At 44.1% G+C, this 16,066-nt stretch overlaps 1 protein-coding gene across 1 annotated transcript in view; it reads right to left on the bottom strand.

Annotated features, from left to right (window-relative positions):
• Positions 1-605: 605 nt before the first annotated feature.
• LOC143299162 (allene oxide synthase-lipoxygenase protein-like) overlaps positions 606-16,066 on the bottom strand; it is a 33,176-nt gene continuing 17,715 nt past the window's right edge. The window contains 10 exon segments of the mRNA XM_076612292.1: positions 606-768; positions 1,184-1,347; positions 4,079-4,231; positions 4,234-4,254; positions 5,446-5,543; positions 5,940-6,045; positions 7,963-8,023; positions 10,907-10,999; positions 13,633-13,750; positions 14,907-15,003. Of these exon segments, the coding sequence (XP_076468407.1) occupies positions 654-768; positions 1,184-1,347; positions 4,079-4,231; positions 4,234-4,254; positions 5,446-5,543; positions 5,940-6,045; positions 7,963-8,023; positions 10,907-10,999; positions 13,633-13,750; positions 14,907-15,003 (1,026 nt within the window). The 3' untranslated portion in view covers positions 606-653.

Raw genomic sequence — 16,066 nt, 5'->3', positions numbered from 1 at the left:
AACGTTGTGACTAGATGCTGATAGAATTGGGGCACACTGGGGGAACGTTGTGACTAGATGCTGATAGAATTGGGGCACAGTGTGGGAACGTTGTGACTAGATGCTGATAGAATTGGGGCACAGTGTGGGAACGTTGTCACTAGATGCTGATAGAATTGGGGCATAGTGTGGGAAAGTTGTCACTAGATGCTGATAGAATTGGGGCATAGTGTGGGAAAGTTGTCACTAGATGCTGATAGAATTGGGGCACAGTGTGGGAACGTTGTCACTAGATGCTGATAGAACTGGGGCACACTGGGGGAACGTTGTAACTAGATGCTGATAGAATTGGGCACAGTGTGGGAACGTTGTGACTAGATGCTGACAGAATTGGGGCACAGTGTGGGAACGTTGTCACTAGATGCTGATAGAATTGGGGCACACTGGGGGAACATTGTAACTAGATGCTGATAGAATTGGGGCACACTGGGGGAACATTGTAACTAGATGCTGATAGAATTGGGGCACACTGGGGGAACGTTGTAACTAGATGCTGATAGAATTGGGCACAGTGTGGGAACGTTGTGACTAGATGCTGACAGAATTGGGGCACAGTGTGGGAACGTTGTGACTAGATGCTGATAGAATTGGGGCACACTGGGGGAACGTTGTGACTAGATGCTGATAGAATTGGGCACAACGGCTGGGTCCAGGTCAGTGTAGGGCACAATGCGGCGTGTGTTTCGTTCCTTGATCTCTTCGCCAATCTTCTTGAGGTCTCGGCGAAATCTGAAAAGAAGGGAAAAGCCCGTAATTTTGGCGATCACACACTCGATCACACAGAGCCACCTTTGTAATGTACAGAGAACATTATAATCTATTTTTTTTCAAAATTTGGTCACGAACCACTTACGCGACTTAAAACGTTTGTACATAGCTGGCATGATTTTGCCATAAGCCTGTTTCCGGTTACCGACATCCTACAACAATTTATATCGTGACACCATGTCAAAGTTTTGTTTTTATAGTCACCAAATGTGCAATGAATCTGTTTTTACGGACACAAAGCACAACTTTAGAACAACAACAACAACAACAACAACAACACACACACACACACACACACACACACACACCCTCTCCTCATATCCACCAATCGCCCCATCCCCCACCCCGTCCACCACTCCCCCTACGCATCCCTTACTCTTCCACAACGGCCATGGCCCTGGGGTCAAAGATGTACTGCACTTCAAAGTCTCCCAGACTATTGGTACCCTTCCGACTCAGGATCGTGGTGATGGTCAGCACGTCTATCGTGGTCAGGCGGTCAGACAGCGCGTTGAGAATGTCCTTGTCCGTGCGCGGCTCCTGAAACACAGGGTCACATGTGGTCAGGGTCACGGTGAGGGTCAGGGCCACGGGGATTTGGGGTTGGGTGGGGTGGATGGTGTCTGATCACCGTGGAATTCGATTCACACTGCAGTCAAATCCACTGTGAGTCTGGGATAGCATAAAGTTAGTGTCCACCATGGAGTTGAAGTCGAGTTAGACAAGGTCATGGTTGCCGTGGTGTCAGTGTCGCCATGGGGTGAAGGCCGCCATGGGGTGAAGGTCATGGTGGGGTGAAGGTCACCATGGGGTGAGGGCCACTATGGTGTGATGGTCACCATGGGATGGGGGTCACCGTGGGGGTGAAGATAACCGTGGTGTCAGGGTCACCATGGGGTGAGGGTCAGTATGGAGTCAGAAACACCTTGTGGTCAGTGTTATCATGGGATAGGGGTCATATGGGGTCAGGTCTTACACTCTTCCACAGCCCTTCACAGACAGAGGGGTTTCTGTCCATCTGTCACGGGAAACTGGGGAAGAATGGATGAGATTTTTGTCTGCAGTCTGCACACACACACACACACACACACACACACACACACACACACACACACACACACACACACACACACACACAGAGAGAGAGAGAGCTCACAACACAACAAGAAGAAGAAAAGATGGAAATGGAGAATATGGAGAAGAAGCGGGTGAAGGAGGAGGAGGCAGCAGGAAGAAGAAGAGACAGAGAAAGAAGAGTAGTTGGAAAAGGAAAACATCATCATCATCATCTTAATCTGCTTCACGATCTAAGTTCTTCGTGAATGATAACGACAGGACTACTACTACTACTGGTGCTGCTACTACTACTGCTGGTGGTGCTGCTGCTGCTGATAATGTTGATGATGATGATGACGACGATAATAATAATAATACTAAGTTTGTTTATATAGCACTAAATAAAGTTTGTTCTGAACGCTTTACGATACAAAGTTGGCTGCGCGCTAAGTATAATATACGTAGCAAACTACATATGAATAATGTACAAATATATATGAATAATGATAATAATCATAACAATTCATAACTTTTCTATGGCGCGATATCCAGTACTAATGCTGCTCAAAGCGCCTTACATGATCGAGCTAGATATAAACATGAATACAAGCACATATACACACATTCACAGAGAAAAAAAACAACAACAAAAGGCAGTTTTGAACAGATACGATTTGAGGCTGGTTTGGACTTCTGTTGACTGAGTTGAGGGGATTAAAGGATATCATCCACCACGTCTGGTGGGTGTGGTGGGTAAAGGGTGGAGATTTTTCCGATCTTCCTGGTCAACACATGTGCAGACCTGCTTGTGCCTGAACCCGCTTCGTGTATATACGCAAGCAGAAGATAGCATAACCCATAGGTTATGGGAACAAGAACACACCCAGCATGCACCCCCGAAAACGGAGTATGGCTGCCTATATGGCGGGGTAAAAACGGCCATACGCGTAAAAGTCCACTCGTGTACTTACGAGTGAACGTGGGAGTTGCAGCGCACAAATGAAGAAGAAGAAGGAAAAGAATCCACCAGCTCCTCTCTCCCACCGCCGACTCCATGAGCACCCTTCCCGTTTGGCGATGTCCCGCGAAGTGGACCCGATTCACCTGTTTCAGTTTCGCCAAAATCTTTGATCGTGGTGCAGGCACGTTCAATGAATAGCCTTTTTAGAGTTTCACTCCAAGTCCTGTTTTGCCAACCGCCCCCCCCCCCTCTCTCTCTCTCTCTCCCCCTCTCAAAGACAGACACACACACACACACACACACACACACACACTACAGGTACTGATGACACTTCAGATACTGATGAATGTTGGAATATGTGTGTACACAGATACAATTGCTTTTCGTAACACATTCTAATCAGTCTTGAGACATGTGGAAATGTTACAACTCAGGATACAGCTTTGTGTGTGTCGCATGATGGAGTTCATCCAAAGCAAGAGAGGCGGAAACATTTTGCTGTTTCAGTTTCATAAACACCAATACGGAGACCAGGCCATCAATGAAGGAAGTGGTTTTTTTAACACATACACATGCCCGCGAACGCACACATGCAAAGCAACTAATACTAATACGCGTAGGCAAGCTGGGAATAGACGAACCGGAATCACCAATTTAGCTGAATCGGAATCACCAATTTAGCTGAATCGGAATCAATCAAATATGGAGTACCAATCTGGTGACTGGTGAATCGGGAAAAGGCTAATCGCGATGACAGTGTTCCCACCTCTGACCGTATCTCAGTGTCTGACAATGCATCACTTAGCTCTGTGTCAGGCAGACACCACTTTAGCTCAGGCCAAACCTTGACGGGCGCTACAGTCGAGTGCCTACACCGTTGTAAACTCACTGTCTCAGAGCCCTGGTGGCGGCGCCTGTGTATTCGGATGCAGTTTATCAAATGTGCACGAAAAGTGAACATGCCGCAAACGCATGTCAGCGCTCTGTGGGTCACAGAATCAAGAAACAAAAATCCGTTCCAGCGCTCGGTGCGTTATGGAAACAATAAGAATTCACCCTGAAGGCACATTCCCTAAAATGACTAACAATGGTTGAGTACATGGCGAGGAAAAAACAAACAAACCAACAACAACAACACCGCTCGAAAACCCACTCGTTCATACGAGTGACAATAGCAGTTGCAGCCCACGAACTAAGAAGAAGAAGAAGATGATGATGATGATGATGATGATGATGATGAAACCCCTCCCCTACCTTATTGGCGGGTGGCTGGCCCCTCAGCATCGCCGGGTAGTTGGGGGGAAAGCCGTACTCATCGTACTGAGGGAAGTTGGCAGCGGCGTGAGACACGCTGCACGTGTAGATGATGCTCGTCAGGATGGTCACCAGCTGGTCGGTGCACGTTATAACGATCCGTTGCCAGGCACACCCTTGAAATCAAGGAAGAAAAGGGGCTGAAGACTTTAAAGATTGAGTAAATGAGGAGTGGGTGAGGGACGGTGGATGTATGAGGGCGTTATTAAGAGCGAGAGGGAGAGAGAGAGAGAGAGAGAGAGAGAGAGAGAGAGAGAGGGGGGGGGGTAGGGCAAAGAAAGAGAAATTGACAGATAGACACAGACTTATACTGACAGAAAGACAGTGACTGAAAAAAAAAACAGACAGAAGGAAACAGACAGACAAGCAGACAGAAAGACAGGCAGACAGAAAGACAGGCAGACAGAAAGACAGGCAGATAGACAGACAAAGAGGCAGGGGACAAGTCGACCTTTCTTGGTCCCCATGAGATGCACGTAACTGTCTGTGAGGTGAGGGCGTCAGTCTGCATCACCATCACTACTACCACCACCGTCATCATCACTACCACCACCACCATCACCATCACTACTACCACCACCGTCATCAAAACTACCACCACAATCATCACCATCACTGCCACCACCGTCATCATCACTACCACCACCACCATCACTATCACCACCACCACCATCATCATCATCACCATTACCATCATCACCACCATCATCTTCACTGCCATTATTATCTCCACCACCACTACCATCATCATCATTACCATCACCATCACTACCACAACCACCACCACCATCACTACCATTACCATCACTACCACCACTATCATCATCATTACCATTACTATTTCCACCAGCACCATCAATATCACCACCATTACTATCTCCACCACCATCATCACCATCACTTCCACCGCCACCACGATCATCATTATGAGTACCATTACTGTCTCCACCACCACCACCACCACCACCACCATTACCATCACTGCCATTATTATCATCACCATCATCATCACCATTACCACCAACCACCACCACCACCACCACCTCCATCATCATCGTCAGTCATGACCATCATCATCATCATTATCATGATGATCATTATCATCATAATTAGTGTCATCATTAATATCACAGCTACTACTATATATCTACTGATAATAATGATAATGGCAACAGTGATAACCACGATAATAAAAATGATAACGATGATGATGATAAATCTCTTTTTTCTTCTTATTGTTATCAACAAATCATCACCACGACCATCAGGACCCACACACCGCCCCCTCCTACACACAGCAGACTTACCAGGAGTCCGCAGCCTCCTTTGTCATTGTCCCGTGGCATCACCAGTTCTGCCGCCCACCTCTGTATCTCTGTGTCCCCCGCCAGCTTCTCTGGGGTGTCTGTCACACACACACACACACACACACACACACACACACACACACACACACGCACACTCATTCACACACACGCACATACATACATACATACAAGTAACACGACTTCAGTTAAACCGAAGATCAAACAATGATTATTATGCATCCGCCTATGAATCAAATCAGTTTTGTGTGTGTGTGTGTGTGTGTGTGTGTGTGTGTGTGTGTGTGTGTGTGTGTGTGTGTATTGCTATATACTTTGTGTTGTTTTTTCTCGTTGAATATTATAATGTAATTTGTTTTGATTAGGAACCAAGTAACTCATATACCATGTAGCGTATAAATTGCCCATAAACGGAATTAATCTAACTGATATATGTAATGGTCTATTTGTATCTCATTGTCACATGGATTACACACCGTAATACAAGTCGACGTAGGAAGTGACGTATTTTCGGATGGCGTGGTAAAACAACAGCGCATCATCTCGAAAGTGGTAACACGGCAGCACTTCTGGATCATCCAGCTGTTAAACACACACACACACACAATTAAAGAAACAACAATCAACGGAAAACCATGTGTTTGGGGCTTTCTACGTCGTCACCAAAAAACACATCTTGAGGCTGCTGTGGAAGCTGACAGATAGTGTATCAACACAGAACCAAACGTCACTGTTCTTTTTACTTTTGTCTGTTAATTTCCACATGAATGTGTATGACAACAAAACAACCACTGTAGCAAAGTGGATGAGGTTGCAGACTGCCAGCAACTGGAAGGACACACTGAGCGAGATCAGAGACGGGATTTTGGGCCCGTGCCCAGCTACTTGAGTGTACTATGGAATTCAATGGGAAGACTTGGGAATACACAATCAAGGTTCATCAACTTCAGGGATAAAATACAACTCAAACTTTTCGGATGGCGTGGTAAAGCAACAGCGCATCATCTCGGAAGTGGTAACACGGCAGCACTTTTGGATCATCCAGCTGTTAAACACACACACACATACAATTAAAGAAACAACAATCAACGGAAAACCATGTGTTAGGGACTTTCTACGTCGTCACCAAAAAACACATCTTGAGGCTGCTGTGGAAGCTGACAGATAGTGTATCAACACAGAACCAAACGTCACTGTTCTTTTTACTTTTGTCTGTTAATTTCCACATGAATGTGTATGACAACAAAACAAACCACTGTAGCAAAGTGGATGAGGTTGCAGACTGCCAACAACTGGAAGGACACGCTGGAGCGAAATCAGAGACGGGATTTTGGGCCCGTGCCCAGCTCCTACTCAAGAGTTGAGTGTACTATGGAATCCAATGGGAAGACTTGGGAATACACAATCAAGGTTCATCAACTTCAGGGATAAAATACAACTCAAACTTTTCGGATGGCGTGGTAAAGCAACAGCGCATCATCTCGGAAGTGGTAACACGGCAGCACTTTTGGATCATCCAGCTGTTAAACACACACACACACACAATTAAAGAAACAACAATCAACGGAAAACCATGTGTTTGGGGCTTTCTACGTCGTCACCAAAAAACACATCTTGAGGCTGCTGTGGAAGCTGACAGATAGTGTATCAACAGAGAACCAAACGTCACTGTTCTTTTTACTTTTGTCTGTTAATTTCCACATGAATGTGTATGACAACAAAACAACCACTGTGGCGTAGTGGATGAGGTTGCAAACTGCCAACAACTGGAAGGACATGCTGGAGCGACATCAGAGACGGGATTTTGGGCCCGTGCCCAGCTCCTACTCAAGAGCTGAGTGTACTATGGAATCCAATGGGAAGACTTGGGAATACACAATCAAGGTTCATCAACTTCAGGGATAAAATACAACTCAAACTTTTCGGATGGCGTGGTAAAGCAACAGCGCATCATCTCGGAAGTGGTAACACGGCAGCACTTTTGGATCATCCAGCTGTTAAACACACACACACACACACACACAATTAAAGAAACAACAATCAACGGAAAACCATGTGTTCGGGACTTTCAACGTCGTCACCAAAAAACACATCTTGCGGCTGCTGTGATACTTCAGGGATAAAATACAACAACAACAAACGTTGTAAAAAAGAACAAAAGAAAAGTGATTGTCATTCTTTATGAAATATATTATGTTCACCACAGTTCTCTCCTATCAACTGTGCATAATTTCTATAATTTTCTTTTGCGCGGGCTAAAAATTAATAAAAAAGTCTTGGGAATACACGATCGAGGTTCATCTACGTCAAGGAAAAAAGGAACAAAAAGAACAAAAGTGATGGTCATTCGTTATGAAGCATCTTCTGTTCACAACTGATCTCTCCTATCAACTGTGCATTTTTCATATTATTTTCTGTTGTGTGTGTGTGTGTGTGTGTGTGTGTGTGTGTGTGTGTGTGTGTGTGTGTGTGTGTGTGTGAACACAGTGACTGTCTCACCCCCCGGCGTTTGAGGTCCTCCGGCAAGGTTCCGTGCACATCCAGCCTCCAGATGTTAATTCTGTCACATGAAGTTATCACCACTCTGTCACACCAAGACACTTGAAATTATCACCAATATGTCACATCACGATGTGACACTTGAAATTATCACCAATCTGTCACATCACGACACTTGAAGTTATCACCACTCGGTCACAAACCGACACGTGAAGTTATCACCAGTATGTAGCATTGCTCTGCTACACGGTTATAACCACTCGGTCACATCACGACACGTGAATTTATCACCACTATGAAACATTACTATATCATAAGGTTATTACCACTATGTACCATTACATCACAAAGCTATCACCATTATGCAACGTTGATACACCACAAGGTTATCACCACTATGTACCATTACATCACAAAGCTATCACCATTATGCAACGTTGATACACCACAAGGTTATCACCACTCTGTCATATCACGACACGTGAAGTTATCAACACCATGTATCATTGCTACACCACAAGATTATGACCACTATATATCTTTACGGTGCCGTGTAGTCATCACCACCGTGAACCACTACTGCATCATAATGTTATTGTAGTAGAGTGAAACTGAGACTATTGAAGAGAGAAATATAAAAGAAAAATAAGAAGCTAGAAATGAAGAATAGTATAAATAAATAAAAATAGTTATTAAGAAATTATTACTATATTTTATAATTGTGCATAGCTTCATATTGTTAGAATGCACAATTCAAGTTTTTACAAAACAGATGACGTATTTGGAATACAGTTACTTCCCTTGATCTTTTTGAAGACAGTTCACTGATTCTGTGTTTGCTGAGCCAGATGACAGTAGTGCAAGTTGCTCAGCTTGGAATATACACTGTCACTGTGTAACACCTTTGAGCACACTGCTCAGGTGGGTGTTTCTTCCAAGTTTTTCAAGTATCTTTTCACATATGTACATGTTTAGTTATTTTTGGAAGTTTTTGATTTGTACAAGGCTTAACAGACGCTATTGTTGAACATGTTATCATAACAACATTTCTTTCTTTTAATTCTTAGTGAACTGGCTCAGTGCATGGTGCTGAATGAATTACTAGTAGTGTGACCTTCTGTTAGGATTATTGTACATTTAATCAGATGGTCTGTTGATAACTAAGCCTTTTGAGGAATGCTGTTGTTTTTCAAAGATAGCTTTCCCCAAGCATGAAGGGAGAGATTTTGCTGACGCGGTTTTGGTGTCCTCCCACTTGTTGGGGATGGGAAACACCTCTTGGGGGGTTGTTTTCAGGAATATGGTTGTTGGTTGGTTTCCTTTATGAAGACCAATATAATCAGTGGTGGCCAGTCACAAAGTCTTTCTTTTATTGTCTTAAATGATGCCCTTGTTTTCAGTAATGCTTGGCATCAGGATTTTTTAGCCCTGCAGTTTCTTCCAACACTTTCAATTTACATTACTTGCTTCACTTGAAAATCTCTGTCCTGTTCGTATCTCTCCCCCACCTCATGGTACACATGGAAAATAGTTGTTGTCTGTTTATTGGTTGCAGAGGTGTTTTTTGTTGTTGTTGTTGTTATGTGACTTGCTGAATCACATGCTATCCGCTGTACCAATAAAGTGGAACCACTGTAAACCGACGTGTTCACACGTGTTTGGTGTTGGACTGGACGAACCAACTCAGACCCAGGCAGATAGCACCCTGCCATTACATTATCACCACTATCTGAAATTACTACACCACAAGGTATCACCACTATTTAACATTATTACAAAACCATGCTATATGCCACTATGTAACGTTACTAAATCAAAAGGTTATCACAATTATGTAACATTACTACAACACAAGGTTATCACCACTAGGTACCTTTGCAACACCACAAGATTATCACTTCTATGGTATATTACTACACCACAAGGTTAACACCAATGTTACGTTACTACATCAAAAGGTTGTCACCACCATGTAACATTACTACACCACAAACAAAACAAAAAGTTGTAATGACTGTTTTGCATTACTCCACAAAATTATCAACAGTTTACCATTACTACAGCACAAAGTTATCGCCACTATGTGACATTACTACATCACAAGGTTATCACCACTGTGTCTTCTTCTTCTCCCTCAACTTGTTGAAGGGTCACCGGGCGCCACAAAGAACTGCATTCTGTCAGTTGTGTGTCAAAGCCTGGGTCTCTGCAAATGATTTTCCTGTCCATTCTGAAATGCTGTCTGTCTCGCCCTCAGTCTCCCTTCTTCAACAGTTCCTTGGAGTATTGTTTTAGAAAGGCTACTGGATCTCCTTACATGGCCACGCCAGTAAATCTTTCTTTTCTTAATAATGTCAGCAGGTCTTCATGAGGTCCAAGGTGCTGCTTGATGGCGTGGCGCACCCGTACATTGGTGATGTAATCAGTGTATCTGATGTTTAGTATCTTGCGATAACATGTCATTTCTATGGTTTGGATTATTTATTCCAAATCCTCCATGAGAGTCCATGTCCCAGATGCATACAAGAAGATGGAATATACCATTGAGCGCATGAATCTGATCATGTGTTTCATACAAATATTACTTTCCGTCCATAAAGGTTTCAGTCTAAGCAGTGCTGATGTTGTCTTTGATACCCTTGAGAGGATTTCAGGTTTGGATCTTCATTAATGATAATGGGTCTTCGGTAGATGGACTGTTTAACGGTTCCTAGTTTCTGTCCCCACACAGTTATATCAGCAGTGATGGTGTTCTGGCTGACCATCAACTTGGTCTTTTCGGTACTGATTCCCATGTCATATCTTGTCCATGTTTTATTCAGGTTTTTAACAAGCCAGGCGAGATTTTGCTCACTACCTGTCAAACCGCATCAGTCACACACACACACACACACACACACACCACCACCACCACCACCACCAAGGACAGGGCAGCACCACCTACCCACGACTGATCAGTTCAAACATGCCGTTCCTGCCCGCGGTCACGGTTTTGTCAACCCAGCCATTTTCTGAAATCAGCAGCTGCACTCCACGTCTGAAACACACACACACACACACACACACACACAGCATTTCGACGATGGTCGCTGTTTTATGTGTAGTCAAAGCATGAATATAATGCGCTTTTGTTGTTTTTGTCACTGTTGTGAAATTTGACGTCGATCTCCATTTCATGCATGATGATAACACAGACAGCGCTTCTCAATATCAGACGCTGGAAATGCATTGTTGTTTTCCAACGGCGACAAAATGACTGCTCAGCGAAATGCTCTTGTCATCAAAACAGTTGGGCCATGTTAAGACAATTTCATTGTTTCTGTTCAGGGGTGATATATGCGATATACACTGATTAACACAGTGTTGCGCTGGGTAACATAACATTGTTATATTTATATTCCTGGCAATGAAATGTTCCTGCCTGCATTCAGACAGTTCGGTAGTCGAGTGACGAGTACATGATCATCAACATGTGTGGAGGTCTCGTTGAGTAAGTGGGTTCTGTCTTCATGAGGACGAAGGATGGACAAAAAATATGAACACAGCAATGTTTTTCAGCTGATATATTCTTGATCAGTGACTGGTTGGGTAGTGTTCGGAAAGGAGATGTATGGGAAGTAGGGTAGAGGAAAGGGAACACAAGGTAGGGAAAGGGATTTAATGAAGGTTGAACTGAACACTGCATATGCTGAACTGGATCATGCAATAAATCACTCATCTACAACTTTAACACTTCAAACAGTTCTGATAGTGCTCACACTTATGCTAGTACACTAATCAAATTGGTTGACAAGCCAAGCCGTTGCTAATGTACCCACATCTCTGCTGGAACATCAATCTCACGACCGTAACAAGTTAAGCTGGCCTTCAGCAAATTTAGACAGTCAAAAGGCCTGACGTAATTCACGGATGACATCAATACAAATATCGTTCCCTGCAATTTTTGCGACATAGGCTTCATAGCTTGCCTATAAGAAAAGAATGAAAATTTGAAAAAAATGAGGAAAGAATGGAATAAATCAAATATGCCTAAACACAAAGGTGCATACAACTGTAGGCTGGCTGGTAACCGTGCGTGAAACTACAATATTAAATGATGTATATGATTCTGCCACATATATCTATCTATGAAAAAAAGTACGTATATGTATGTATGTAAGTGTGTGTGTGTGTGTATATATGTATGTATATATATATATATATATATATATATATATATATATATACACATAAAGAGAGAGAGAGAGAGAGGGAGAGAGAGAGAGAGAGATGTGTGTGTGATACAAACAGAAGAGAGACAGAGTAGCGAGATATAGATACTCAGTGGGATCGTGCATGGTAAAGTGCACTGATTAGTGAAAGATAATCTACTCACGTGTTTACATTGAAGAGAGAGAGCAAGCTACTCAATTGTTGACGGCAAGGAGGAAGAGGAAGCTACTCACGTGTTGACGGCAAGGAGGAAGAGGAAGCTATTCACGTGTTGACGGCAAGGAGGAAGAGGAAGCTACTCACGTGTTGACGGCAAGGAGGAAGAGGAAGCTACTCACGTGTTGACGGCAAGGAGGAAGAGGAAGCTATTCACGTGCCAACAGCGATGAGAAAAAGGAAGCTACTAACGTGCTGACGGTAATGAGAAATAGAAAGCTACTCACTTGTAAACAGTGAAGTGAGAAGAGAACTACCCACGTGCTGACGGCGATGAAAAAAAAGGAGCTACTCACGCGCTGACGGCGATGAAAAAAAAAGGAGCTACTCACGTGCTGACGGCGATGAGAAACTGAAAGCTACTTACGTCCTGATGGCGAGAAGGTAGAGGAATCTACTCACGTGCTGATGGCGAGGAGGTAGAGGAAGCTACTTACGTCCTCATGGCCAGGAGGTAGAGGAATCTACTCACGCGTTGACGGCGAGGAGGTAGAGGAAGCTACTCACCTGCTGATGGCGATGAGAAACTGGAAGCTGCTTACGTCCTGATGGCGAGGAGGTAGAGGAATCTACTCACGTGTTGATGGCGAGAAGGTAGAGGAATCTACTCACGTGCTGATGCCGAGGAGGTAGAGGAATCTACTCACGTGTTGATGCCGAGGAGGTAGAGGAAGCTACTTACGTCCCCATGGCCAGGAGGTAGAGGAATCTACTCACGCGTTGACGGCGAGGAGGTAGAGGAAGCTACTCACGTGCTGATGGCGATGAGAAACTGGAAGCTGCTTACGTCCTGATGGCGAGGAGGTAGAGGAATCTACTCACGTGTTGATGCCGAGGAGGTAGAGGAATCTACTCACGTGTTGATGGCGAGGTGGTAGAGGAAGCTACTCACCTGCTGATGGTGAGGTGGTAGAGGAATCTACTCACGTGTTGATGGCGAGGTGGTAAAGGAAGCCACTCACCTGCTGATGGCGATGTGGTAGAGGAAGCTACTCACCTGCTGATGGTGAGGTGGTAGAGGAAGCTACTCACGTCCTGATGGCGAGGTGGTAGAGGAAGCTACTCACCTGCTGATGGCGAGGTGGTAGAGGAAGCTACTCACGTGTTGATGGCGAGGAGGTAGAGGAAGCTACTCACCTGCTGATGGCGAGGTGGTAGAGGAAGCTACTCACCTGCTGATGGCGAGGTGGTAGAGGAAGCTACTCACCTGCTGATGGCGAGGTGGTAGAGGAAGCTACTCACGTGTTGATGGCGAGGAGGTAGAGGAAGTGAGGAGCCAGAAGCTTGAAGACGGGGTGGGATGGAGACAGCTGTCTGTTGGTGCATATCACCACCCCTTCCATCAGCAGATGCGTAAAACCTGCAACCAACCAATCAGCCTCTACAGATTGGAACTGGAGTCAAAACAGTAACTCCAAGCCAACGCTCCTGACGCTATTATAATCACCACAAGTGCTGGGTTGCACATGCGATCTTAGCCGTCCAAAGTTTGCTTGGCGTTAAGAACGTTCCTATGGACTTAGCGTAGAGTTAGGAGCGTTCGTAACGCTAAGCAACTGTATCTAGCATAGAGTTAGGAGCGTTCTTAACGCTAAGCAAACGTAGCACTGTTATGATCGCGCATGCAACCTAGCTCAGAGCACCTTTTTGTCCTGCCCCATCCCGTGTGTTATGTCAATAGCGTTATTCTCACGCCCCCACTCATCCAACATTCGCTGTCCACAACCAGGCTCCTTCTTTTACAAAGTCCTAGCGCCTGCAGTCCAAAGGGCCTTCTAGGACCACCCACGAGAGGACATCCTGCACTGTTGCTACTGACCAAGTCACTTTTTGGTGGGCCGCCAGAGATTTGGCGGCAACATCTGGAGCAGAGATATTCCCTTTCCTTCTTGTGCCGCATGGTCTTATGGAGGAGGGAAACGTGGCATGAACAGGTGTCGTTCCTCTCCTATACTTATTTTTCTCATCAGCCTCATCCCTTCTCTTCCCGTTCAATTCTTCCATCGCCTCGTCTTGTTTTCTTCTCTTTTTAAAACCGAATACATCTGCTCTTCTATGGCCAGACAGAAATTTCTGGAAAATGGTTTCTACACCAAAAAAAATTGTTGAACGCGAATCGTAAATTTTCTTCTTTTTTTTCTGCTTTATTGTACAAAGTTATCCAAGCGAAATGTTGCGGTTTTGTCTACCTGGGCTTGATTCTACCTTGTATGTGTGACAATGTCCTGCTGCCAACATTGTTTGCTACTGTATATGTACTGAAGATTTACGCTGCTCCTGTTGTATGAATGAAACATGTGGCCTCTCCAAGACAGTCCTCACGGAAACAGTGAAGAGGAGAAGGGGGAGACAAAGAAAGAAGTGGACGACAGATAACATTACTAATTGACTGGAAGGAACATTGCTCAAACCCAGTCTCTTGCACACAACACGTATATATTTTATTCTTCTTTCTCTCTTGTGCGTGCATTAATTCAAAACGAAAAAAGTGCAGACAGATGGCTATGGCAACTGACCAAGGTGGGCGAGAGACTGGTGGTGTACGGCGTCTGCGTTGTTGTACCACATTTTGACCAGTGTCCACAGCGTCTCATCGTCTGTGGGCAGGAAGATCTACACACACACGTACAAACACACAAACACACACAAATTTACACATGCATATACACGTGCGCGCACGCTCGTACGTACGCATACACACATACTGGCGAATTACATTTTCCTACGAATGTAACGGCAGGGTGCTATGCGACGATGCAGTCTGCCTGGGCGTGAGTTTGTTCGTCCAACACAAACACGTGGGAACACGTTGGTATGCAGTGGATCCAGAATATTTGGACAGAGGACAGCATGCAGCAAGTCACACAACGAAAAAAAACACACCCTCTGCAATAAAGTTGAGCAACTTGAAAAAAACCCCCAAAAAACTGTCATCTGGCTCACCAAGCACATCAGTGAACTGTCTTCAAAAAGATCAAGGGGAGTAACTGTTCTATTCCAAATACGTTATCTGTTTAGTAAAAACTTGAATTGTGCATTCTAACAATATGAAGATATGCACATTTACAAAATATAGTAATAATTTCTTAATAGCTATTTTTATTTATTCATGTTATTTTTCATTTCTAGTTTCTTATTTTTCTTTTATATTTCTCTCTCCAATAGTCTCTCAGTTTCACTCGACTACATGAACGGAAAAACCTACCTTTTATGACAAGTACACGAAAACTATCATTGTTCACTCGCATTCGCACATACTGGCGATTTTCAAAGCCCTTAAAAAAAGAAAAACAGAATATAATTTACCTGTTATAACAAATACATCTAAACGATCGTGTGACTGTCACGTACATACGTGATGATTAAATTATTTCATGCTGCAACATAGAAGAGCTTATATTACTAATATGTGATCAATATTACATTAATATGTGTTCAACAGCATATTACTAATATGTGTTCAACATGAGTCACAAGCAATACTCTGTTGCGTTTGCTACATAAAACAATGTATTTCGGTCCGCTCAAACGCCAGTCTTTGCGAGAAAGCATGGATTGTGAGCCACGCTTTCTCGCAATTTTGAAAAATGATGAAGGGCTAAAACGCTATCTGACAATGAGTGAGAAAGCATGAGAAGTCCTCCTTATTTTAGAAACATTTCCTTTGTCACAGATA

This window comes from Babylonia areolata, chromosome 24 (assembly GCF_041734735.1).
Source record: "Babylonia areolata isolate BAREFJ2019XMU chromosome 24, ASM4173473v1, whole genome shotgun sequence".
Taxonomy (NCBI): domain Eukaryota; kingdom Metazoa; phylum Mollusca; class Gastropoda; order Neogastropoda; family Buccinidae; genus Babylonia; species Babylonia areolata.
This window is presented reverse-complemented; position numbering and strand designations above follow the sequence as displayed.